This window comes from Myotis myotis, unplaced genomic scaffold (assembly GCF_014108235.1).
Source record: "Myotis myotis isolate mMyoMyo1 unplaced genomic scaffold, mMyoMyo1.p scaffold_m19_p_1, whole genome shotgun sequence".
Classification (NCBI taxonomy): Eukaryota; Metazoa; Chordata; class Mammalia; order Chiroptera; family Vespertilionidae; genus Myotis; species Myotis myotis.
In genome coordinates, this window is record NW_023416313.1 from 165,708,253 (window position 1) to 165,733,494 (window position 25,242).

The 25,242-nt window shown below is 39.9% G+C and overlaps 1 protein-coding gene across 4 annotated transcripts in view; it reads left to right on the forward strand.

Annotated features, from left to right (window-relative positions):
• Positions 1 to 25,242, forward strand: part of SLC12A1 (solute carrier family 12 member 1) — an 85,472-nt gene that overhangs the window by 58,512 nt on the left and 1,718 nt on the right. For all 4 annotated transcript variants that reach the window (XM_036300662.1, XM_036300682.1, XM_036300657.1 and 1 more), the window contains 7 exons: positions 953 to 1,035; positions 11,044 to 11,187; positions 13,812 to 13,943; positions 14,185 to 14,296; positions 17,121 to 17,207; positions 23,059 to 23,194; positions 24,560 to 24,627. In XM_036300662.1, coding sequence (XP_036156555.1) covers positions 953 to 1,035; positions 11,044 to 11,187; positions 13,812 to 13,943; positions 14,185 to 14,296; positions 17,121 to 17,207; positions 23,059 to 23,194; positions 24,560 to 24,627 — 762 coding nt within the window. The remainder of the gene's footprint in view (positions 1 to 952; positions 1,036 to 11,043; positions 11,188 to 13,811; positions 13,944 to 14,184; positions 14,297 to 17,120; positions 17,208 to 23,058; positions 23,195 to 24,559; positions 24,628 to 25,242) is intronic.

Consider the following 25,242-nt stretch of genomic DNA (forward strand, 5'->3'; position numbering starts at 1 on the left):
TATTCTGTAAGCAATGAGGAGGAACTATTCAGGAGATGTGAGAGAGTAATGTGGTCAAATTTAGGTTTTAAATCTCATATTCATTTTAAATAAATAGTCACACTATACTGAACATTTTTATATCATTATTTGAAAATGTAGGTTTACTTTGGCTATTGAAATCTTGTTTCTGTACAGTGAGTTCATCACAACCTGCCTTGTTTCTGAGGGAGGGTGACCCAATGAAAGGGTCCTGGGCTCCCGATCCAAAGAAGATTGAATATAGGAACTCCCAAGGGGAGAATTTTAAATGAACTCAAAAGACTCATTGGTTTTCCCTATATTTATGGGCAGAGAACAAAAAAATTGTACAAAAATGGAGATAAAAGAAAGCAAGGCTTTCTTTCCCTTCCAGATAATCTAATTCCATGGAGTGAAGGCACAACAGCCAACTTCAACAGCATGGGGGTGCCATGAAGAAGCACTGCTTCAAATGGTTTGTCCGAAGTCACTGGTGAAGGGTCCCCAGAGGAACTGAGACATTTTTAACAAGGAACTTGACGTCAGAAATGTTGTAGGATTCTTCCTGAATAGATAAAGAGATTTGGCTGATAATTTCCAAGGGTCTTTGCAGTCTGAAAATTCTCTGTTCTAGATATTTCAGTGATTCTTTTGTTTACATTAGAAAATAATCAATTTTTTCAAAAAGTACGTTACAAGCTCTTAATCAAAATTCTAGTTGATAGTATATTTGAGTAAATTGGTTCCAGAGTAAATGAGTTAGTTACCTTTACCCAGAATATGTTTTTTTAAGGATATAAAGGGAAAACAACCTAACAGAAAGCCATCAACTCTTGGTTGTATTTTAAAGTGAGTTTCCTTAGTTTAATTACATTAAAATCCTAGAAACAAGTTTACTATTTGTCCAAAGCTGGAGGATTTAAATCACTAACCACTTTGCTTCCACTTTCAGCGATGCGTTTGATTTTGAGATTGGTGTGGTCATAGTCAGAATCAGCCAAGGCTTTGACATCTCTCAGGTTCTTCAGGTACAAGGTATGTACTTTCTTTATTCAACCAACAAATATTTATTGAGCCTCTACTCCACAGCTGACATGGAGTTCTAGGTGCTGGGGTTAGACCAGTGCACCATATGGACAAAACCCCATAACAGCAGAGCTTACATTCTTATGCTGACCTGAGGTTTGTACACTTCCCTGCTTTCCCCATTGCTAACACAGGTGGCCTTTGTCTTGCTAACCAGAAATATAGAGTACTCCAGGGCTGTCATCAATTATTCTTCTTATCACAAACCCACAAAGCCAGCATCGCTGAAAATAAACACCTTCGGTAAATTAACCTGCCGAATTAATTTCTGCAAGATGTTTCAGAAAAATGAAGATTAATTCTTTCCTCGGAAAACCATGTATTTTGTCTTTAAGAGTCTGTGACCTAGTTTACAACTCACAGAGAAATGAGCCTGAATGTATCTTGCTATGTGAATCACTAATGTAAGCCAGAGGCAAAATCACTAACTCAGATTAGTGACTCTGCTTCTTCTCTAGGACAGTGGGCCCACTTACACAGGATTTTTTAAATTGACCTGCACAGTTCAATTGACTACAGTTCAACTGAAGCTCACAGTTCACTTGACCCGCGCAGTTCAAACCCATGCTGCTCAGGGATCAACTACTTTTTAAGTCTTAAAGTTTAAACATACCCTTTTGTGTATAAAATAAAGAACACATCTAAAAAGTCACTGAAGTATTAGGACAGGGTAGTAATCCATGACTTATCTCTTTAATTAAACTTTAAAATGGAGCCCACTGAAGACATGGCACCAAAACAGGATTTTGGGGGTACCTCTTATGTAGCAGCCATGATGTAGGTATCAGTGCTGGGTACAATAAGATAAGTAAGAGTCTGTGTCCTCAATAGACTCACAGCCTAGTAATGGAAATGAGTATATGATGAGTGTGACGATGGGTATATTTATAGGGTATTGTGGGAAAGAGAGAAGAGGCATCTAAGAAGAAGGCTTTCTGGAAGAAATTTCCTTTGTTTGGAGACCTCATGGATGAGTAGGAGTTAACTAGGCAATGTTGGGGAAGAAAAAAATGAGAGAGTTTGGGGACTAGCATTCCTGGCAAAGAGGAGAGCAGTAGCAAAGGTGGGAAGACAGGGGAATGTGGAAGAACGCATGGGCAACCAAAAGCAAATGAGTGTTACTTAAGTGAAAACTTGAAGCAGACAATAGTGAAATATGAGGCTGCTGATATAAAATTCTGATTTTAAAAGACCTCATTTGCCATATTAAAAAATGTGGATCATATTCTTAAGCAATGAGGAGGAACTATTGAGGAAATTTAAGTGAGAGAGTGGTCAAATTTAGGTTTTAAATCTCATAATCTTTCACTTACATTGGCATGGACTCAGTCAGGACTGTAAATGAAAACAGAGACAAATAAAAAAATATTTTCATAATAATAAAAACTAGAGAGGGTGACAGCCTGAGCTAGAGCGAGGGATGGAGAGAAAAGAACAGAAGTACTTTGGAGGTACAAAAGCAGCATTTGGGGTTGGTTGGATGTGCAGAATATGGGGGAGAGAGGAGTGGAAAAAGATTCATTCCTTGGCTGACTAAATGAATGATGGTTCTACCAATGGAAATGGGAAACACAAGAAGAAGAGCAGGTTTAATGAAGGGATGCCTGGTTCACTTTTAAAGAATCTCCTGTGGGAAATTCTACTGGAAATGTCTGATAGGCTGTTAGTCCTGGTCTTAAAGGAGAATTGTGAGCAGGAGATGTAGATTTAGGATATATTATAGGCCAAATTGTATCCCCTCAGATTTCATACGTTGAAGTCCTGACCTCAGATGTAATTATATTTGAAAATGTGATTGTTAAGGAGGTAAATAAGGTAAAATAAGATCATTAGGGTGGGCCTTGATCCAATGGGACTGATGTCCTTACAGAAGGAGATTAGGATACAGACAAGCAAACAGGAAAGTGGGACGTTAGAATGAAATCAATTCTACCAGCACCTTAATCTTAGACTTCTAGTCTCCAGAACTGAAAAAGTTATATTGTTTAAGCAAGTCTGCGGTATGTGTTATTGTAGCCCTACCAAACTAATAAAGTTTTTAAAAGGAGACATAATAGTGAAGGTGAAACTACAACACTGGAAAATATAGCCCAAAGAGAGGATGTAAGTGAGAGCCCCCAGGCACAGGACAGGGGCCCCAAGGAGGAGCAGGAAAGGAGCTATCAGGGAGGCAAATGAACCAGAAGTCTGTGGTATTGTGGAAGCAGAGTGCTCAAAGTGAAAAGAATCATCAGAATGGTCCAGGACACCAGAAAACACCAGAAAGATTTGTGAATAAAATGTAATTGACACAGCACAGATAAGCTTAGTGAGAGTAATTCCTGTAGACCAGTGTTGACAGAATCCAGTTAACAGTGGGTTGAGGAGATAATATGAGATGATAAAGCAGAGAATATGGATGTGGCCAATCATTTGGAGAAGTTTAGATGCTAAGGAGAGGAATGAGATTGAGGAGGTTTACTATAGGGAGAGATACAGACCTTAGAATAGAGAGAAAGGCATGTTTTCTGACTGAAAAAATGGGCCCACGAGAGGGGGAGAGATTGAAGATAAAGGTAAAACATGGGGGGCGGGAATGGCATGCAGGTATGACCCATGGAGTAAGATCCTGGAGGAACAGGAAGAATCAGGGGAAGAAAGGGATGGAAGAGTTGGCCTGAGACAAGAAAAATGCTTCATCTTCTAAAATTATAGCAAAAGAGGTGAGAATTGATGATGAAATGTGTGGTTTTGTAAGAGTGCAGTGATAAGTTGAGGAGGATTGTACACAGTAGTCTCAATTTTATTCTTTTAAAGTTGAAGCAATTTCTCTAGTTTTCCAGTTTCTATCTATCCAGTGAGATTTGGTCTCTAGAATATAGGAGGATCAAGGTTTTGTTGGGCAGGTCCAGCAGAAGGGAAAAGCCTGTGAGGGATTTGAGAGTGCAGGTGCCTGATCGGTCCAGATTCTATTTGTAATGTCACCATCATAGCAGAAGGAAACAGGAGTGGATTAGGTGAATTTTCTGATGCAACCATTCTGGTGTGTTGTAAGGGAGGAGAAGAAAGCAGAAGAAACTAGAAATCAAGAGTTTGTATAGGGTAAAGAACCACTATCTGATATGTATACTCTGCTTACATACAAGAGCTTTAAAAATATTGAGAATAGAGTTCATCCTATGCAAAATATGTTTTTGTTATCTTCAGCTTTCCTTTTTTATGCCCCTTCCTCTTTTTATGGACCTTTTACATTTACAGACTAGAAACACTAATTTCCCCCTCAGCATTCATGATTAATTTATACATTCCTTCCTAATTGAACTTAATATCCTAGTGGCAACAATAGCTAACATTTTGAGTAGTTGCTATGTGCTATGTATTATGTTTCATGTTCACATATATTACAACATTTATTACCCCAACTATCCTCTGAAGAAAAGTATGATCCTTGACCTCATCTTACAACTAATGAAACTGAGGCTTACCCAAGATTCACAAGGCTGGTAGTCAGTAGAGCTGAGATTCAAACACATGTCTGTTTGAAGCACTATTCTACCTTTTAAAAAGGGAAGTCAGAGAGGACAATGACTTACATAATGAAAGGCAATGGTAAAATCTGAGATACGGAAATGGAACAAGGGTATTTCCACTTATTCCTTCAAAACCCAACTTAGGGACTGCTTGGCTGTGGTAAGATAGACATGATGTTGCGGACAATTATAAGAACCTAATCTTAAGAGACCTGCTGTGTTGCTAAATTTCTCTATTTACTTTAATTTTGTCTGGTTTTTGTGCTATAATGTTTTACCATCTAACAATGAGAATACAAAATATGATTGTATTTACACTACATATTTGCTTTATATGTGATGTTGATCTCAAGCTGAAAGATGTGATGTAGCTAAAAAAATTTGGCTCCCACCCTTCACTGCTCCATCCCCCAAAATGCACCATCAATTTAGTTCTATAAAGCAACAGGGAAGCCCATTCTGTATGTAGTATTTCTGAAAGAATCCTGGCAGTGAACTGATTCCCCTTTTAATTTCCCAAGGGAAGTATCTGATTTATATCAACTTTGATGTTTGAAATATTTCTGCTTCTTAGTCAAGAAAGGGAAAATACAGTTGGATGCTAATAAAATAATTACAAGTGCCAAATATCTAGGGTAAACAAAAAACAACATTATACAAATACTACATGAAGAACATGCAGAAAACAGCAGCATAATGATGGAAATTAACTTTACGCCACATTTCCATGCATTGTTTTGAAGTTTATGTAATTTACGACACAACCCTCATATTAGATTTTGAATTGGAAGAAATAAGCTTGTGTTTCATTATATTATACTGTAATATAAGGCTTAATAAGAGCCTGATAAATCTTAAGTATTGCATTATGCTATGTTAATGATTATCATCATAGATTTTCCAACACAGGCACCAAGGTGTCATCACACATTATAATTTAAAGGAAATATTAGCAATTCTGAGTGCCCATATACTGTAGTTAATAAAGCAGTGAATAGAAATCAGCTTTATAGGTAATTTGCCAGCTAATGACAATTATTTCTATACCGTGTCACAGGCTTATGTGAAGAAAATAACTTTTTGTATAAATAAGATCGATGCTCGTAACACTCTCACTTACGTACTGCAGCAACTCATCCAATACTGGTGGCTGATAGTGTCTCTTAATAAATTAATTTATTGCCCAACAACACAAAAAAACACAGTATTTCATGTTGTTCACTTCCCAGGGGTATTCAGCAATTTTGCCAACTTCAACAAAGAGTCTATATTATTCTGGTAGGAACTAAAGTGATGACATGTGATTTGCAATATATTGCGGTCAAGTGTTCCATGTAAGAGCTGCACGATTTATGACCATCTCAGAGCACGGGGATTCTGCTGTGTCTGAGGAAGTGGCTTAGCAAAATAAAGACAGATGGCGGTGTAGTAAATAATTGCTTGATTGGAAGGTGACCACTGCAGGATTGCTTCCTGCCTTCAGTTCAGCTAGACTTCGCTGGGCTATGGCTCATTGATTCATGCGAGCATTTACAGCTTTGAGTTGATTGACCAAGGAAAGAAGCATAATTGAATAATTAATAAAGAAAAAGGATGCTGTGAAGTGGGAGGGATGCCATTCCTCAGGAGGTTCCCCTGTTCTCCCTTCTGTTGTGAGATAATTGACTACTCTCTCTCCTGAAGATTCAAAGGGAACTGTAATGAGTAGACTCTTGCCTGTTTCTAAAAGACTTATTAAAAAATAAAAGACTGAGGATAGAACAGTGGAAGCAATCTGGGCAACTAAATTAAATTTCAAAATATGGTTACTCCAGTTGATTACCACACAATCCTATATAATAAAAGCCTAATATGCTAAGTGCCTGACCGTTGGTTCCATTCGACCAGTTGCTATGACACACACTGATCACTAGGGGGCAGATGCTCTGACTGGTAGGTTAGCTTGCTGCTGGAGTCTGGCCAATGGGGACTGGGCAAGATGGACATACCATAGACCAGTGGTTCTCAACCTTCCTAATGCCGCGACCCTTTAATACAGTTCCTCATGTTGTGGTGACCCCCAATTTCATTGTTACAAATTGAACATAATTAAAGCACAGTGATTAATCACAAAAACAATATGTAATTAGATAGGCTTTTTCCGATGGTCTTAGGCGACCCCTGTAAAAGGGTCGTTCGACCCCCAAAGGGGTCGCGACCCACAGGTTGAGAACCGCTGCCCTAAACGAATCCATGCACCGGGCGGTTTTGGCCTGATCCCTGCAGACCGGTCCGAGGGACCCCACCAGTGCACGAATCTAGTCAATTTATAAAGCACTTGAAAACAGAGTGACTACTATTCAAGTGATTTGGCGTGTGCATGAAGATGCAGCTCAGGATTCACTCTCTGCTTTTACTATGAGGAATGTTCGGGGCTATGTTTGAACAATTGGTTAGAAACCCACTCAGCTGAGAGACCCTAAAGCCTAAGCTTTTTCATACAACCTCAGGGATTCTCTTCATCTTGGAATGAGAGTAGGGCAGGATTTTATTCTCTCTCTCTCTCTCTCTCTCTCTCTCTAATATTGTCGCTTTCTGAGATGATGGAGTATGGAATTATCTAACATGGAAGATTAAAGTTCCCACCTAATTTCACCTATACTACCTTCTGTCATATTCCACCAGCCCCTGTTTCCATACCTCTGTACACAGCATTCATTTCACTTCTTTCAAACACTGTCTTTTGTGCTGTCCCTTACACACAGGTTATATGCCCCCATCCCTGGCAACTATCCACTTATTTTTCTCCCGTTATAGAGAAAATACTTTAAGTATGTGAAGTAGAAACATAGGGTCTGGAATCTGACAGACCTGGATTTAAATCCCAGCTTGACCCTCTTTGGCTGTGTGACCTTAGTCAAATTACTCGTCCTCTCTGTGTTTCACTTCACATTTTCCAATTGGAATAATTATAGTACCTACCTGACAGGTTTATTATTTTGCATTAAAATATATGATAGCTTCCAAGGGTTTGGCATTGTACCTGGCACAAAATAAACTCTCAATAAGTGGCGGTAATAAAATATAACCTAAGCTACCCTCCAGGAGTTTGCAGTTTAATGGGGTAAAATACACGTGTATCTTAAAACTACATTCTGTGCCCCACAGTGATAGTTACTGGGGAAAAAAAAGATTGAAACAAGAGTATTATAGAAATGTAGAGCATTATGTAAATTTCTCTGATTCCGAAATTTGTGGATGGTTTCTTTAAAAAAAACCTGCAGATTGGGTATTCCTTCAACAGGCAGTCAAGCACATCATTGAAGAAGGATGGTAAAGAATTGAAAGCAGAAGGCTTGGGTCACCAGCTGTGCAACCTTGGACAGATCACTTGAACTGTCTGAACCCAAGTTTCCTTTACATTAAAGTGGGGAGACTATTACCAACTCTGCCTGCATCCCAGTACTGGTGTTGGGATCAAATAAGATCCTGTGTGGAAAGGGCTTGTGACCCCTAAAGGTCACAAAGGGAGTCGTGATGGTGGTGGTGGTGGCAGTGATGAAATGAGTCATTTTCATTGTCAGCCTCGTGGACATCAGTTTATATCCATCCATTCACTCCACCTTGGCTCACCCACCTTGTGCCTAATGGTCAGCTAGCCAGCACTCCTGTTGAAAGAAATGTGTTGACAAAGTCTGCTCTTGATTTCTTATGCAGAAGCAAGCAGTAAATCCGATAGATAGGTCAGAACAGAGCACCAAACATCACTGCTCCTTAGTGCTGAAATGAGAAAGGGAGGGAGGGCACAGAAGGGGGCCTTAGATGACCTACAAAGTGAATAATTAAGAATGAACTCTAATAAGAACTTGCAAAATCTCAGTGCCTATTCCAGATGGCCACGCGAGCAGACTGTAGCCTTTAGAATAGACTTTGTCTCCATCGTCTTTGAGGGAACTGCCGAATCGGCCTCATTCAAACCAAGTCTGGTTTTGTCTCTCAGGCTGGGGGTTTGCAGTGTGCTCTGTCCAGGATGGGCTGTGTACATACCTTCAAGCAAATTGTTGGAGCAGCTCCCGGTGCACTCAGCCAGCTGACTCTGTTACAGAGGAGGATTTATCTTCTCCTTTGTCCAAACTAGAGGACAAAGAATATGGCAACTAGTGGCGAATCACGGGGTGCGCTGGGGCCAGCCAAAAAAGGAGGGCAAAGGAACCCCTCCCCACTGTCCTTGCAGTCGCCCCCAAAGAAACTCATAATGTGCACCTTCCCCCTGACTGCAAAGAGCAGTGACTCCACAGCTGCCCCTGCAGCGCCCCAAAAATGTGCATGACAGCTGCGGGGGGGCTGTCACCCCAGCCAGGATGCTGCGATGTTGCTATTCTGGGCAGCCTGCCATATGTACCTGTACCGTTAGGGTCCTCCCTTTACAATTGAGGGGCTATAGTTTGAGGAATTAACTTGCATTATACCATGTGCCTGAGTGTTCCGGTTCCCCTGAGGATAGGGGTTGGGGGTTAATAAGACAATTCTGAAATAATAGTAATAAGCCAAAAGCAAATGGTCTTCAAAGTTGGAAGCAGGCAGGTTTGGAATCAAGCAGACCTCTTTGTGGTTGAACCCTGTCACTTGCTGGGTGACATCATACAAGTGACTCAACCTTTCTGAGCCTCGCTTTCTTTATCCACAAAATGAGAATAATCATAGTAACTAGCTCAGAGTTGTTGCTGAGGAATAGCATGCAGCACAGTCCCCAGCACCTGGAGAGTGTGTGATAAAAAGTAACTGCTAGAATAAACCCCGGGCTTTCCAAAATGCTTACTTTACTTTGCATGACTTGAGCCCATTTCCAGGAGTTGCATAAACACTCGGCCTAGAGAATGCGCTGGCTGCTTTGTTCTTTAAGGAGCTCCGAAGCCCCGTGCAAGAACTGTTGCTTATTCTTTTTGCAGTGCTAGGGAAAGGGGAAGGTTACAATTTTCCATTTCACAGATAGAGAATCAGAGGCGTAGAGAAAATCAATGACTTGCTTCATGTCACATAAAGCCAGCAGCAGAGCCATAATCGGTCATGACCTCCCTGTGCAATGCAGCCTGCGTTCACCTTTCAAAAGTCAGGGGTAAGCAACTCCTGTCTGAGCTTTAATACCATCAGTCTAATTTCCCAGATTTTCTATAGCTGCTGGTCTTGAGAACCTTTGAAGCTTTGGGGAAATCACATGGGTGATTTGACCTTAAATCTCATGCCACTGGCAAAAGATTAATTGCTAAGACCTGGAAAGGGGCCAGACAATTCCGTGCAGCTGAATAACAGCACCGTCTAGGGATGTGCCTGTCCTGACAGATTTAGTTAGTGCATAATTGATAAATCCAGAGTTTGTATAGCTTCGCTTCCCAGATAGATAAGGCAACAGGCTCCGAGGGCTGACATTTACAGAAGCCCTACCAGTGTTGCCTATCATTGGATCTCGGTTTTCTGCTCGCTGTCTCGGAACATTGCTCATTTTCTACGGCTGTGTTCTCAGCAGACAAGAAGATGAGGGGGTCTGACAAGAGGGCCACCTTGCTCGCTGTGAGCGAAAAGCCCATTTCTCCTTAGCACCGCCATGTGACTGCTTTTGAAGTCTTTACTTACCTGACCCAACACAGGCTGAGGTCAGAGAATGATGCAATGCATTACATGGCAGCTAGGAATTTTTCGTCACAATCAGAATCCAAAAAAGATAAAAGGCAGCCAGTCACAACATCCAAGTTTGGATAGTGGACCTAAACCACAGGCAGGAAATTCTGCACAGCCCGATTCTTATTCCAGGCTTGAGCGTCCTGAGACCCTTTTTAGTAATGTGAGTTCAGGCAGGCACAAGACATCGCAGCTTTTATTTCTTTCGCTTCGGTCACTGCAGAAAGTTATTTTGTTTGTCGGGAAGAACTGTTGGTGGATCTTGTTCACTGTCATTTGTATTCAGAGCCTGTAAAGTTAATTATAAGATTTGGTTATCTTTCTTAATTCTTGCTCTCTAGTTTTATGTTTCCATTCAGGAGGCATTGTTGTGTGCCTGCTATACAGTATACCCAGTATACTTCTGCAATTTTGTCACTCCACTGTAAAATATCTGACGCAGTAACTCAGGTCAGGAAATAAGTGGCTTTCGGTGTATAAGATCTTATGTCCAGTGGGTCTGGCTTTTTGGTTTTTGCCAGAAGTGCATAAAGATGGCATGAAATAGCCCTTAGAAAAAAAACCTAGTGACTTCACATATTATAATTAACACAGAGCTATTTTCTGGGTAGTTATTATTTTCTGAGTATAATTTACTGACATACATTTCTTTTTAATAATCATTCAGAAAAAAATCATATAATAATCATGTTATTGCACATGTTCCATGTTTAATATGAAAGTAGCATAGAAGAGTGTTCCTACAAACGTTCTCTCTCTGCGTTTAGTAAGCGACTGTGTCTTCTCTCATCAGATGAACTGGAGAAATTAGAGCAGGAGAGGCTGGCCTTGGAAGCCACGATCAAAGACAATGAAAGTGAAGAAGGAGGTGGAGGCATCCGGGGCTTGTTTAAAAAAGCGGGCAAGTTGAACATCACTAAGCCAACCTCTAAGAAAGGTAAGTACTGCTGCATTTATAAGAAATATTACAAGGTGAACCCCCCTACAGACTTCAGTACCTGCAGGGGTGAGAAGTCAGCATCTAAGATGTTGGAGGCCTTGACTAAGAACTGAAGACATTTTTTTAAGAAGGTCGTATGGGTGAAAAGTAGAAGCTATTGTCATTTATCAATAATGCCAAGTCCTTTGTACTATCTTACTGTAAAAACTTTCTTTCAAAATTATATGTGGTGAGGTAGCAGATTGAGTGCCATGAAACAGAAATTTCTTAGTTAAGATGAGAAAGGGTTAAAATTTACAAACCAGTACCCAACCTCACCACACACACACACACACACACACACACACACACACACACCCCTTGCAGACATTTCAGGTGTTTGAGTGAGAGATGCTGCTAGAATTCCAATTTCAGAAAAGCATCTTTGTCACAGACCAGAATTCTGGACTTGAACTTTATTGATACTAATTACCTGTAGATTTTGGCTGAGTAGCGCACTTATATCTGAATATCAGGTATATGCCCCAGGAACAAAGGGCCAGAAAATGATTTGACTCTCAGAAACATCTGATTTTTTATTTTTTGAAAATTGCTCTTTCCATAAACACGGCAGTTCGAGGTTAATGAGGTCCACAGCGACCTCTGCTGGTAGAAAATTAGAATGTTAACATTTATTTCTGTCATGCACAAAGAATCCCATCGTTACTGAAATCATTCCCTGGTGTTTTAACTGAGATTTAGCCGGCTTCTGGGTTAGGCTGGCAAAATCCAGCCTTCTGAAGAGGCTATCTCCTACCCTGGAAAGGGTTTGGTTTTGTTTCCTTGTTTTCCTACTATATCCCAAGGATAAAATTTTATATATGCCTTCAAATACTAGAGGTACCCTTGGGTACCTGAACTATTGCATGGGCTATCAAGAGAGCCAAGTATATATTGTCGTTCTTATATATACCCATTTTCTAGGAAAATGATGTGTTTCAATATTAAGTGAGTGGTATATCAGGACTTCAAGGGTGTAAATGTTAGAATAAGACAATCTGGATGCTAACTACTATCTTCTTTTCCTTTCCAAATATTTGGTTTATTCACGAGAAGAGTTATCCACCGAATCTGCTCCATTCAATAGTAGAGTCTTGCAAAGCAATGGAAAATTTAAAGTCATAGCCCAATACTATTCAGGAGCTGAGAGGGAGCAGAGAAGCATTAATGTACTTACTAAGAAAAGGGGACTTATTATTCTGGAACCTGTTTCTGCATCACAATACTTTCGGCAAAAATGTGCTCCTCTGAAAGTCAACATGTCTCATTGTTTGGAAAAGCAAAATAATATTATGATTTATACTCAACATCTAAAATTTCAGACACAGCTCTCATGTAGGCCCCTTCACTGCTCTGGGCTTTTGTTGGTTAACAACTCTTTGAGTTCTAGATCAAGACCAACTCTGCCTCCAGGTGCTCATACTTGAGTCCTCTGGATGCTTTGATATACATGTAAGTGGGGGCAGAATTTGGCCCATTCCGTAAATGCATTTACTTTCTCCCTCAGCAGTCCCAGGGAGATAAAAACAATATAAGATAATTGCTTCAGAATGGACAGGCCCAAAACGTGAAAAAGACAGAACAAAGGATCTTTAGAACCCCTTAGATCAGAGAGGAAGCTCTGAGCGGCTGTCGGCTCTTCTCTAAGCACCACAGTGACACCATCTCTTTGAAATAAGCAATACAGTCGCAGCTATGAAAGACATGGAAATAAGAAATAATATATACAGTGTAACAAAGAAACCCCTGCTGGCAAAACGAAACAAGGGTCCGCTTCAACCACTGGCCTAGTTCCCTAGAACACTTTCATTGTGTCCATGTTAGATTGGAAATTGCATTAAAATTTTTTTAAGTATTTTATATGCACCCTTAAGTATAGCTTAAGTAAAGGAATTTTCTCTTTCCATATTTCCTGGCTTTTTCATCTCATTCACAGAAATTCAAATAGCTCAGATGGCTTCAGCTTAGCTTCACAGATCCTTGAAAAGAAAGCAGAGGAGAAAGCAGCCTGGCATTCGAACCGAAGGGTCATACTAGGTCAAGGTGCACATTATCCCTGGCCGCCTTTACAATCCAGGCATTCATGAAATTTACACCCAAACTGCACTCAAGTGAATGCATAGCCTAATGAAGGAATATTCTAATTCACTTGCTTATTTCCAGAAAACTTGATCATCCCATGTTTTACGTTCAAGTAAATCTGAAAGTATGATTAAATTGAGTCATATCTGACTTTTGGAAAAATCAAGATTTTTCTTTTCAGATAATTTAGCGTTATTATATGTCTAAGTAATAATTTCACTCTGGGACCAATTACTAAGGACTTGAAAATAATCCACAATGAAAAGTATAACCATAAAACTGATATCAAACATTTTTGAACTACTGAAGGTTATATATATTACTGTGGGATTCGACCTTTATCTCCCCTTTTCAGAGAAAAGAGCTCACTATTTACCTATAAGTATAAAAAACAGGAATGCATGACCCTTCCTCTATTTTCCTGAATAGATTTATTGGAACATAGTTTTGTTTCTTTCCTCAAAAGACTAATGGATGTACTACTTTCTCTTTCATTACAGACAGCAGCATTAACACCGTCCAGTCCATGCACGTCGGGGAGTTCAACCAGAAGCTGGTGGAAGCCAGCACCCAATTTAAGAAGAAGCAAGGAAAGGGCACAATTGATGTCTGGTGGCTGTTTGATGATGGAGGTAAAATTTTCTGGAATGTACACTAGGGAGCAGAATTTCTGTGTTGATAAATTTAACAAACAGCATGGGGAGGTATCTGAAAAAGATACGAGTTAAAGAATAACATTTCTGTGTTCTCCTAAGACTTTAAATGATTTAGGAGCTGTGGATGTGGGAATGAAAAAAGAGGGGAAGCCATTAATTTCCTTTCAGCTGGATATACTCATCTTTTCTGTCATAATTTACTCTTTTCTTTTTTCAGGGCTAACACTCCTTATCCCCTATATCTTGACTCTCAGAAAAAAATGGAAAGACTGTAAATTAAGAATTTATGTCGGAGGGAAGGTTAACCGCATTGAAGAAGAAAAAATTGCGTAAGTAACTTATCACTCGTGTGTTAGAACATTTTGGATGCTTATTGTTCCAATACTTTAATTTATAATAATTTATAAGAAGTGTGCGTGTCTTTTGAGGTACAACCAATATAAAGACAAAGCCTCCATGATAGGCCTCATGGTAACTTGGTTTTCTGGTCAATAAATTATCTGTGCAAGTTTTCTAATTACTGTCTTCAAGTCCATTTATCCCCTGCCACAAGTGCTTTCAAAAAGGAGCCTTGTCTCAGTCTTGAATGACAGTGTCATTATCTATACTAACAAAAGGGTAATATGCTAATTAGACCAGATAGATTGGATGCCCTCTGGACAAAGCCACCACAGCGGCTGCGAGGGCCAAGGGCAAGGCAGTAACAGCGGGGTGATGAGGACAGCACCGTCCCCTGATCAGCCTGGTGGCCTCCCGCAGAGGGAGGCCAGACTGTGGGGAGCGGGCCTAAGCCATTGGTAGGACATCCCCTGAGGGCTCCAGGACTGTGAGAGGGGGCAGGCCGGGCTAAGGGACCCCCTCCCTCCCCAGTGCATGAATTTTTATGCACCAGGTCTCTAGTCTTGTATAATGTTCAATGTTCTGACTAGTAAGTGTATCCCAGAAAGGAAGCGTCTGAGGAATTTGTGTCCAATAGCTTCTTCTGAGAGACTTGAACTTGTGCATTCCCAGTAGTCACTCTAGCACAGCTCACTTCAAAGATAACAGAGACGGCACTTGGTCCTCCTCCCAGCCCTTCAACCTCTGAGCTGCAGCACTTGGTCACAGTCACTATGTTCATATCTGGGTCTCATTTGTAGGTTAAGAAACCTTCCAATTAAAAGCACAGTATTAGTCTGTATCTTTATTCATTTACTCGTGAAGCACTGATGGGTAGTTGTGAGGACAGCAAGTGTGCAGAGAATGTGGTGCATCCGAAGGTCTCCGGAGGAAACCTGAGGCGGGACCTTCAGCAGCCCTCAGTCCCTCGGGGCATGTCCAAATCCTGAGCCCTGCCTGGAACTTACTCCCAGAAATCACAAAATCATGATGGGCTCTTACTCAGTGATGTTTTTATATTTTCTCCCCCTTCTTAGGAGGTTTGTGTATTTAATTTCTCTTAAAGAGGGCCGTAATAAACTGGAAACAAATATGATGTCTATAACGATTATATTTTCTTAAATCCTCCAGTGTCTTATTGGGACAACTGATAAAAGTTGAAACTGGTTAGTGGGTTAGATGATAGTATGATATCATTGTTAAATTTCCTGATTTCAAAAATTGTACTATCTATAAGAGAATGTCTTTGGTCGGTAGGTGGGCAGGTAGGTAGAAAGCAAGAAAAGAAAGCAAGCAAGAAAGAAAGGGAGGCGGGAGGGAGGAAGAAAGAAAGAGAGGGAGGAAGAAAGAAAGAGAAAAAGAAAAAAAGGTGTAGATATAGGCACATATAAAGAGAGAAAAGGAGAATAATAAATCAAATGGGGCAGATCATAAACAATTGATGAATCTGGGATTTCTTTGCACTATCCCTGCAATTTTTCTATAACTTTCAAATTATATAAAAATGTACACTTGCCAGGGGGTAAAACCTCCAATATATAAAAATATATTGTCAAATGATGGTTGTTGGCATCAATTCAATGCCAGTAGGAATCCCAAATTTGGGGTGTGGTGAAGAAGGAAACTTGATTCAGTGCAAACAGCTCCTTTGTGATACAGCACAACTGCCAGGAACAGCTCAGCTGTGCAACAGCTCAGTAGTGTTACAGCCCAACTCTGAAGCAGCACAGCTGTGGAACAGCATGGTTGTGAGAAGGCCTTGGGGTGAGGTGGCCCTGGGGCGAGGAGGCTCTGCTGCACCTCCACCTGCCCCTGTGCTGACCTGTTCTATGCCAGTCTGCTCTTCCTGCTGGGCTTTGCCCTGCTCCAGTGAGACTTCGGTGTTTCAGCTCTAGCTGGGAAAAGGCACTCTCTGTCTTTGGTGGATAGGGACAGTGCAGTCTCCAAGCCAGAGCGGAGAGGACTGTTATACTAGTAGAGACCAGTTCCCACCCCTGGTCCCTGACTGGTCTGTCCTCATGCAAATGAGTACTCCAAATCCTCATGGTTTGATTGGTCCAAAAAGCACAGCTTTGATTGGTCTGAATGGAGCTGCTCTAATAGGTCAGTGAAGATGCTATAGCTATGCAGCTCTGATTAGACTGAGAAAGCTTCAGTCCTACTGGTTGAAATACAATTCCAATAATTTCTTCGTAAGGGCCGGCTCGGATGGCAGGAACACAGTGCAGGCAGGCAGTCCCGTGCAGGAAGCAGGGAGTTCAGAAGGGCAGGCTTTTCCCTGAAGTGCACTTTGTGGGAGAGGGCCCTGCTTAGAAGCCACCGCTCAGCTCTGCTTTTACATCTGAGCCCAGTTAGCCACCAGGAGCCCTTCTTGGTAGGTATCTCTTTTCTTAGGGTCCACAATATAATTACCAATTTGTCAGTAAACTCCAAACATTACCAGCAAAATAAAAGGCACTAAATATTAAAACTTGTCCTGTTTTCAAAGAATAATGACACTTGGAGAGCCCTACATTATTTTCCCTGAAACATAAATGCAGAACTGGGTTTGCTATTTCCAGAGACTGCACATACAGGAATTTCTCTTTGCCTTCCGTGGAATAGCTTGGTCCACACTTCCTATATTCATCAAGTACAATCATGAAAATCAAACACTAACCAAAGCCTTTTCTGAAAACTAAGTGGAAATAAAACATGATTGCTTAAACACAAAACTCTTTGATTGAAAAGTAGCTAAATATGGCATGACAAAGTGTTTTTTTTCTTTATTTTCAGAATGGCTTCCCTTCTGAGCAAATTTAGGATAAAATTTGCGGAGATCCATGTTATTGGTGACATCAACATGAAGCCAAACAAAGAAAGGTATGAAACATTTAACAAGGTCCATTTTTAAAATCTGTGCTACTCTCTCATTTTTATTTATTGCAGTGACTTCCTGATAGTTTTTAATTTTAAAAGGGACTTCAAATAATCACAAGATAGCACTATCAAGTACATTCTAATGGAAGGAAAAGTTGTGTGGTGAAGATGAGCTTGAGAGGGAGGATTGTAGAACACAGTTTAGCTGACATTGTAGAATTGCCCTTCCTGTTCTTGGTGTCTGTGGTGGCAAGATTAGCAGGAAGTACATGCTGAGAGGATTCTAACCTGAGCAGTCAGGGCGAGGTTTCATTATTTAACATTACTGGTGAGGCATCCGGCTGGAGAGCTTCGGTGGAGAAGATGTGGAAGCAGCTTGTGTCTTCTTGGCACAGTGGTAGTATTATCGGCTGTCCATGGCCATTTGAGCTTTTAGGCACTAAGGATTCAATACTTCGAGCCTCTGAGGGCCCAAAGGCATTCTTTAAAGCTCTCTGAAGCCTGACAAGGAAATGTATTGGCTCCAAAATTTTAAAATGGCAAAATACAAATAATTGTTTAAATGTCTTCAAAACATGGCATCATTTTATCCCTCTTTGGTTGTTGAATTTGTCATGTCCATGATACTTAAAAACAATTTGTAGGTTAGATCTTCACAGGAGTTCCCAGAGACGCAAGAAGATTATCTGTAAATTATAGCTGATTGTAAGTTCAGTGAACTACTTACAGTGATAAGTTAGCAATTATATTCTTGATTGTATACAGTTCAAAGTCATGTTTATTATTGCATCTGGATGTGATTTTATATGTTTGGTTTGGTGTGGAATGAGGCCTCCAAGGGTTAGAGTAGAGAGCGTCACAAAGGTCTCAGTGTGTCTCAGAGCCTCACCTGCCGGTTAGACCTCTTCTCCTTTCTGTTGACCATCATTTCTCCTTCCTGTTCTTGTTGGGTTGCCGTTCACATTCCTCAAGTCTTCGTCCTCTTCCTTATTTTGATTGTTATCCTATATGAGCTTAATATCTGAAAATCATCCAATTTTAGGATGCATTATTTACTGAATAACCCGCTTGAACTTCATGCTGCTTGAGGGTATTCATGATTCCTCCAAGGCTATGAGGTCACTTAAGATGGCTTTACAAAACACCTTAACTATGTTAGCTATAATCGACAGGGTCAACCTGGGTTGTTACGATGCAATATTTCCTCACATCATATATACCACTAATGCATTCCTATATTTCTATAGTTATAAATACTTAGGAAAAATTAAGAGCACATATATAATTTTCCTTTGTAAGTGGAATTAATATTTTGATATGAACTGAGTTTTCATGCAATAAACTCTGGTAGCCTTCCACATTGCATTTGAAGAATTTTAATTCCTAAGTCATTGCTCTTGGCATTTGCAGTGATGTGATCAAATGAGCTCATGTATGGCTCTAACTGGTGGAAATGCATTCTCCTTCATAACACAGAAGGTCCAATAGTCCCTCGTATGTGCCTCTTAGGAGCAGGCCAGAACCTGACAATGCTCTGCAAGTACAGGGCCATTTACTGTTGTCTGGAGGGTAGTCACAGTGTATCCTACTGACTTTGGATATTCTATAAACCCTGGGTACAAATTAGTCACCTACTTATAGCTGAATTCTTCTTCTTCTTGTTTGTATCAACAGCAGCTAAGGACTGTCTGTTCTTATTGATTAACTTATTCCTATATCTTTGCCTCTTCACCCATCAACATGGTTTTCTCTACCCAAGTCCTTGTTTCCTTCCCTTCCTTTCATGCTTGTCTCTGCCATGGCCACCCCTTCATACCCATCATTTCTGTCCTGTCACCGAGAATGTTGATGAACCTCTTCCACTAACCATACCTCTTCATTCTTTGATTGCCCAGAATAGTCAAGCCACTCTTCATCTTACTACCTCTGTGCCATGGTTTCCACTTTTCAGGGATTAAACTCTATGAACTGTAGTAAGAAGCAGAGACCCAGGCATTGTTGCTTTGTTCCTGGTATTTAAATTTGATTTTAGACACCATTTTCATTGGGTGTTTCTTATATAGCCTCTTCATCTTGCAATGAAGAGATTATTTCCCTTTCTTAGGAAAAAATGAATTTGTTTTCACAACCTTGGCTATTTTTTTCCTGATATTTCAAAGTGTTGAGGAAGACGGGGAAGTGGGGGTCATTCTTACTGGAATTAAAGAACTTTTGCAGTAATGTGCCCTCATACTAAAAAGAGATGTGCTGGAAGCGCCCTCTTCCTCTCTTCAGACTTGGCTCTAAGTGATGCCATATTACTTTAGAGAGCAGTCACATACCTGGTGTTGGCAATGACTGTTCCAATATTTGAATATACATTTTAGAACAAAGAATAGTAATTCAGTAAATCTTACATGTGGCCACTGGTAGCACATCTGGCACTTTTGTGATCATTTAAAAAGGCAACTCCTCGGTTCAATTAGAGAAAGAGAACTCTTTCTCTGGGCTGGTACAGCCCTGGACCCAGGGCCCAAAGCCTAGAGCACTCAATTCCAGCTCCCATCTGGGCCTTCTTGGCTGGGCAGTCCTTATCCACTAATAACAACTATCTCCTGATCACTGTTTTTTTGTTTTTGTGTTTGTTCACAGGATACCAAAAATAGTTTGTTAGCAATTTCCATGTTGGAGGCTGATGTTAAATGCCCTTAAATTGTGTTTAATAAATCCTTCAACTACCCATAAAACATCAGTAAGTCTTGATGGAGACATTTTATCATAGAAACATTATCTATAATATGATAGAACAAGGGTGAGAGGGAGTACAAAAGCAAATTTAATGAGAAAGTAATTGAGCCAGGAAAAATGGAAAAGCTCTCATGATTAGATTTCATTTTTTATTGTGTAGACTGAATTAAAAGTCATAGGCCAAAAAGACAACAATTTTTATCTAGAAATCAAAGAGAAACTAGAAGCAATTAATTAGATAATTTAAAGATGCTAGAGTGGTCATAAAAAACAGCTATGTACAGTAATTGGAAAGAAGAAATCTTATATGAATTAAGGCAAAATTGTACACAATTAAAACAATTTTAAACTTTGTTATTATGAAGAACAAGATGGGGAAGGCAGGGGCAGCTAGAAGTTAATTTTAATTGAATTAATTCCCATTTATTTTTAATAGCATGTAATGCTTGGCCTACTCTACAGTTGATTAAAAAATAGAAGAAAATTACATTTAATAAGAATCAAAATGGGAATCTTGAGCTAGTTTTGGATCACCTAGCTAGGAGATAGAAAATTATTAGCTGGTTTGGCTCAGTGGATTAGAGTGTCGGCCTGCGGACTGAAGGGTCCCTGGTTCAATTCCAGTCAAGGGCATGTACCTCAGTTGCTGGCTCCTCCCTGGCCCAGGTCCTGGTTGGGGCCCTTGCAGGAGGCAACCAATTGGTGTGTTTCTCTCACATCAATGTTTCTGTCTTTTCTTCTCTCTTCCATTCTTCTTAAAAATCAATGGAAAAATATCTTCGGGTAAGGATTAAAAAAAAAACAAGAAAGAAAATTACCAGCTCAAGGGTGAACCTTAGGGTAAAGAAATCAAAGATGAACATAGGCCAAGAGCAGTTAAGGGCTCAGAGAAAACAACTGGGCAAATACAACCTCATGATAACCTTCTGTGTCACTTTAGCATGTTCCAATTGCATGTAAAAAAATAGTGACAAGTAATAGAAATTATGTTCAGTCAAACATCACTGAAAAATCCAAGTGTATTTTGGCTTTCAGACAAATCTTGATCTGTACGGTAAATTTTGCAGCCAAGGACTAATTCTCTTTCATTCTCTCTACTGTACCTTCCATTATGAAATCACCAGTCAAATTTGATTTTGCTAATAAAAATAAGATGACTGCCCATGGCAACCAGGACTACATATTTGATAATTTGTGTTCAGTGAGAAAGTTTGTGTCTTCTCCAGTCATTGAATTCAGGTCATAGGCACCACTTAGGTTGTACCAATCGATAAGTCACTGCACCAGTCGCCATGGTCAAGTGGAATGCTAGGTCCTCATTCATCAGGCATGGCTGGGTTATGTGCCCATGCTGACGAACCACTCTGGCAGAAGGAATCAGAGAATTGTGCTGATTGGCTGATGCTGGGGATAGAGTCATTCCCACCAGACTATAATGGGGAAGCATAGTATAAATGCTGAGGAGACAGCCAGCAACCTTCATTCCACCTTCTATTTCTTAGGAAACTGTTTTTGAGCTGGTCTTTCTGCACCTGGGCTAAGATGCAAAGAAAACTCTTATCCTGATAAAAATAGGTATAGGTGTATGGGGAGCTTACACAGAGAGCCTCTCAGTTGCTAACCTCAGTCCTGTGGCTGTGCAGTAAATGAATGCCTTGATTTTACAGGAACTGCACACTTTTCATAGCACTTTCACCCAAATCGTCACACTGACCCTCATACCAATCCTTATGCCAGCTCTGAGCAGCCATCGTCACCCCCTTTTATAGCCAGGTTATCCATGTTGAGGAGGACAGTGGAAAAGCTGGAGAGAGAACCCAGGCTCTTCTCTCCTAGGCCAGCACCTTTGCACTGATTACCACCAAAGATCTCCGAAAGCCCAGCACTGTTGGAATGAACTGCAAGTAGAAGTATTGTGTGGTCGAAAGAATAACAGGGCATATCAATTTTCTTCCTTCCTTGTCATTGTCTCCCATTCTAAATAAGCCAACTTGTCAGAAACCTACTGCTTTAAGTATCTTTCCAATCCTCAACAAAGGCACACTGCTAGGCATACATACTCCTTTGTAATCGGTGCACTTTGATCTGAGAATCCCAAATCACCCCAACTGAGATCATTGAACTCATGGCTTCATATTTTATTTCTTAGCCTAACAAATGGCACATTGAATCTAATTATCACTCATTCCAAAGTTACTAAATTATAAGTAAGCTACTTTATATAAAACAGAAGAAAAGTATATTTGAGATCATCTTAGAGTTGCATATCAAAGACAACTACTCTCATAAATTAATAAGCTTTGTTTTGCTCTATCATTTTAAAAACTAGATCTTATGAAATTGTTATGAAAGAGAGATTTTTCAGCAATTTTTAAATGTTCCACAGTGCTGACTTACTACTAGTTTTCTACTAGATGATTTCTTCTTAATTACCCTAAAATGGCCTCAGGTTTTTAGACATTAAAATATTACTGATTTTTGTTCTTTCTTTTGACATGCACCTGAACAATAGTCATTTGAAAAGCTCAGGCAACAACAGCAGAAAGACAAAGGCTGCAGGATTTGCAGCCAAAATTCAAATAGTTCTATAGCCATTAAACCTGTGGGAGCCCTTGCTTTTCTACCACCTGCCCAGAGCCTCCTGCCGGCCACAAGTGGGAGTTGCCATGTGGACCGAAGGTGAGGAGGGCAGCCCTACCCAAATCCCAAGGAACCTAGTTTATCTCCTACATTAATTCATGCAGGTCTTCCATGGAATCTGTAAAGTAAGCTGATGGAAACTCATTTATGGGCTAAAGTGTCTACATAACAACTGTGTCTTTGGCTATACTGCATAGAAAATGTACTTGCAGAATAGTTACTATCTATGTGTTTGTGTGCTTAAACTGAGGATCTAAGACCTAAAAGGTTAACAAGGCCTCAAACCTGTTAAGGCCTTTCCTTGGATAGAGAGGCAGTACTATAGTCAGTTTTACTCACAGCATGTCCCTGGCAAAGATAACTCTTAAAAGATTTGCATGACATGCAGCTCAGATCTGCAGCCAGCAGAGCCAGTCAAACCTAGTGTATCTGTGAAATATTGCGTTAGCTTCCCACCATGAGGCCTCCTTTATACTTCCCATTTCAGCTGGAAAGTCTTTGAAGAGATGATAGAACCATACCGTCTCCATGAAAGCTGCAAAGATTTAACAACTGCTGAGAAATTAAAGAGAGAAACTCCATGGAAAATCACAGATGCAGAACTGGAAGCAATCAAGGAAAAGGTAGACTTGTCTTCCCTAATTTCGACTTTGCTAACTGTCCAAAAAAGAAAACAGTGGTTGATTTAAAGATCAAGAAGTAATATATCTGTTATAGGATTTCATTATTTAAGATCCAGGGTTCCTCTGTTTTTCAAGTGCTTTTCAATTATATTACCAAATGGGAGGATTTAGAAAACTTTTTATTCATTTAATATAAAATCAATTCCTTTTAAAGAAACACAGGTTATTGATAGATATTTTGAAATCTCTCAAATTTAATTTTATAGGAGACAGACCCATCAGTCTAAGATAATTTAAGTCAATATGTATGCAAAGTAGATAAAGATAGACACACAATTTGACCAATAACAAAGTGTTTGTTTTAACCTGATAAAGATAGCGATGAAAACTAGCATAGGGATCTGAGAAAACATAAAATTTGTATAAGGAAGCTGAAAGTTGGATCAGACACACATTATAGGATGGATGTAAAATGCTGAGCTTTTCTAGAAAACCCCACAAGATGGGAGTTAACCCCATCTGGCCTGCAATAAATGGAGTCATGATGATGAGAAGATGAAAAGGGCAGGGAAATAGAATAAAGTAGAATAATTGGCATTTGAATTGGATTGGGCATTCAAGGGAAAGGACTAAAAGGACCTCTAAACTACAAAATGTAAATAAACTACATTAGGAGCTAAAGTTGGAACAAATTATAGCAAGAGATAGTAAAAACCTTTCAAATTTAGTAAAAAACTTATTGAGCTAAGAATCATAAACTTTGTGTGTAATAAACTGCCCAATTCTAACAAGGACTTTTCATGTAATTGAGCAGATCACATATCTGGAATCACATTTCTGAAACCAGTGAAATATAATAACAATATATATTATTACTCTTATCACTGCAAAATAGTTCATTGTAATTATTTTCCCAAGTTAGTCTTTTGCTGATTTTTTCAGTTGAAACCAGTTCCCTATACTGGCAAAATGTCCAAAAAGCTTAAAGAAAGGTAGATTAATATTTAATCTATAGTCTTAAAATATCAAATTGGTATCAAAATTAGGTTAGTTTTCTTCTTCTTTTATTCTAGTCCCAGAACTGGTCACTCACTTTTTACTGTTATTCATGTGCTGTGCTTGGTTCCCCGCCTTAGAGTTTAATAAGCCACTATAGCACAAGGACAGTCTGGTTTTATACTTTATATTTCTAAAGTTTCTCATGAGTTTTTAAAACACAGTACATTTCCAAACCTGACTGAAATAACTGTAATATATTTTTAAAGTGAGGTTTTTCTACTTGTCCATAATTTGAGGTAAGAAGAGAAATTCTTATTCATAATTCTGGGAAAACAGCCCTCAACAAAATCTGAATGTTGTCCACAGAGTTACCGCCAAGTTCGACTGAATGAACTCTTACAGGAGCACTCGAGAGCTGCTAACCTCATCGTCCTGTAAGTATCATTGCAGACATTTAAGAACGTTACAGAGAAATCTTCAGTGAATGGGTTAATCAATTTAAAAGCTCATGCCAATTTAGGTGCCAAGTTAAAAAAAAAAAGGAACATGTGGGATTTTAGACAGTGAAGGCAAATAAATGCAACCCTAAAACCTAGAAAACTGGGCCCCAGGGGCTTTAGAAGGCCCCACTTGCTCTAAGGTCCAGGGCAGTGCCCACCCAGAACCCGGGCTGCCCCTCCAGGCCTGCTTCAGGACCCTGGCCCTGGGTTCCCTGCTAACAAGCTTCATTCCAACCAACAAGGCTCACAGGCCCCTTCACTGGGTAGGTGCTCCTGAGGTGTGGCGTCCACTGCATGCTCATAAGCCTCCTTGCTGTGTAGGGAGAGGCCAAGGTGAGACCCTCACCCCACAAATTTTAGGGGTGCACCTGCTGAAAATATTAATGTTTGTTTACCTAAAGATTGATAGCTAAATATGAAGATCTCCAACTATTTCACATTGATAGCTCATGAACTGGCTCATATGTACAAAGATAGATAGTATATCTTCAAGCAAGATCTAGCCTGGAGGCCTATCCATCAAAGATATAAAATGGTCTCCTGAACTGA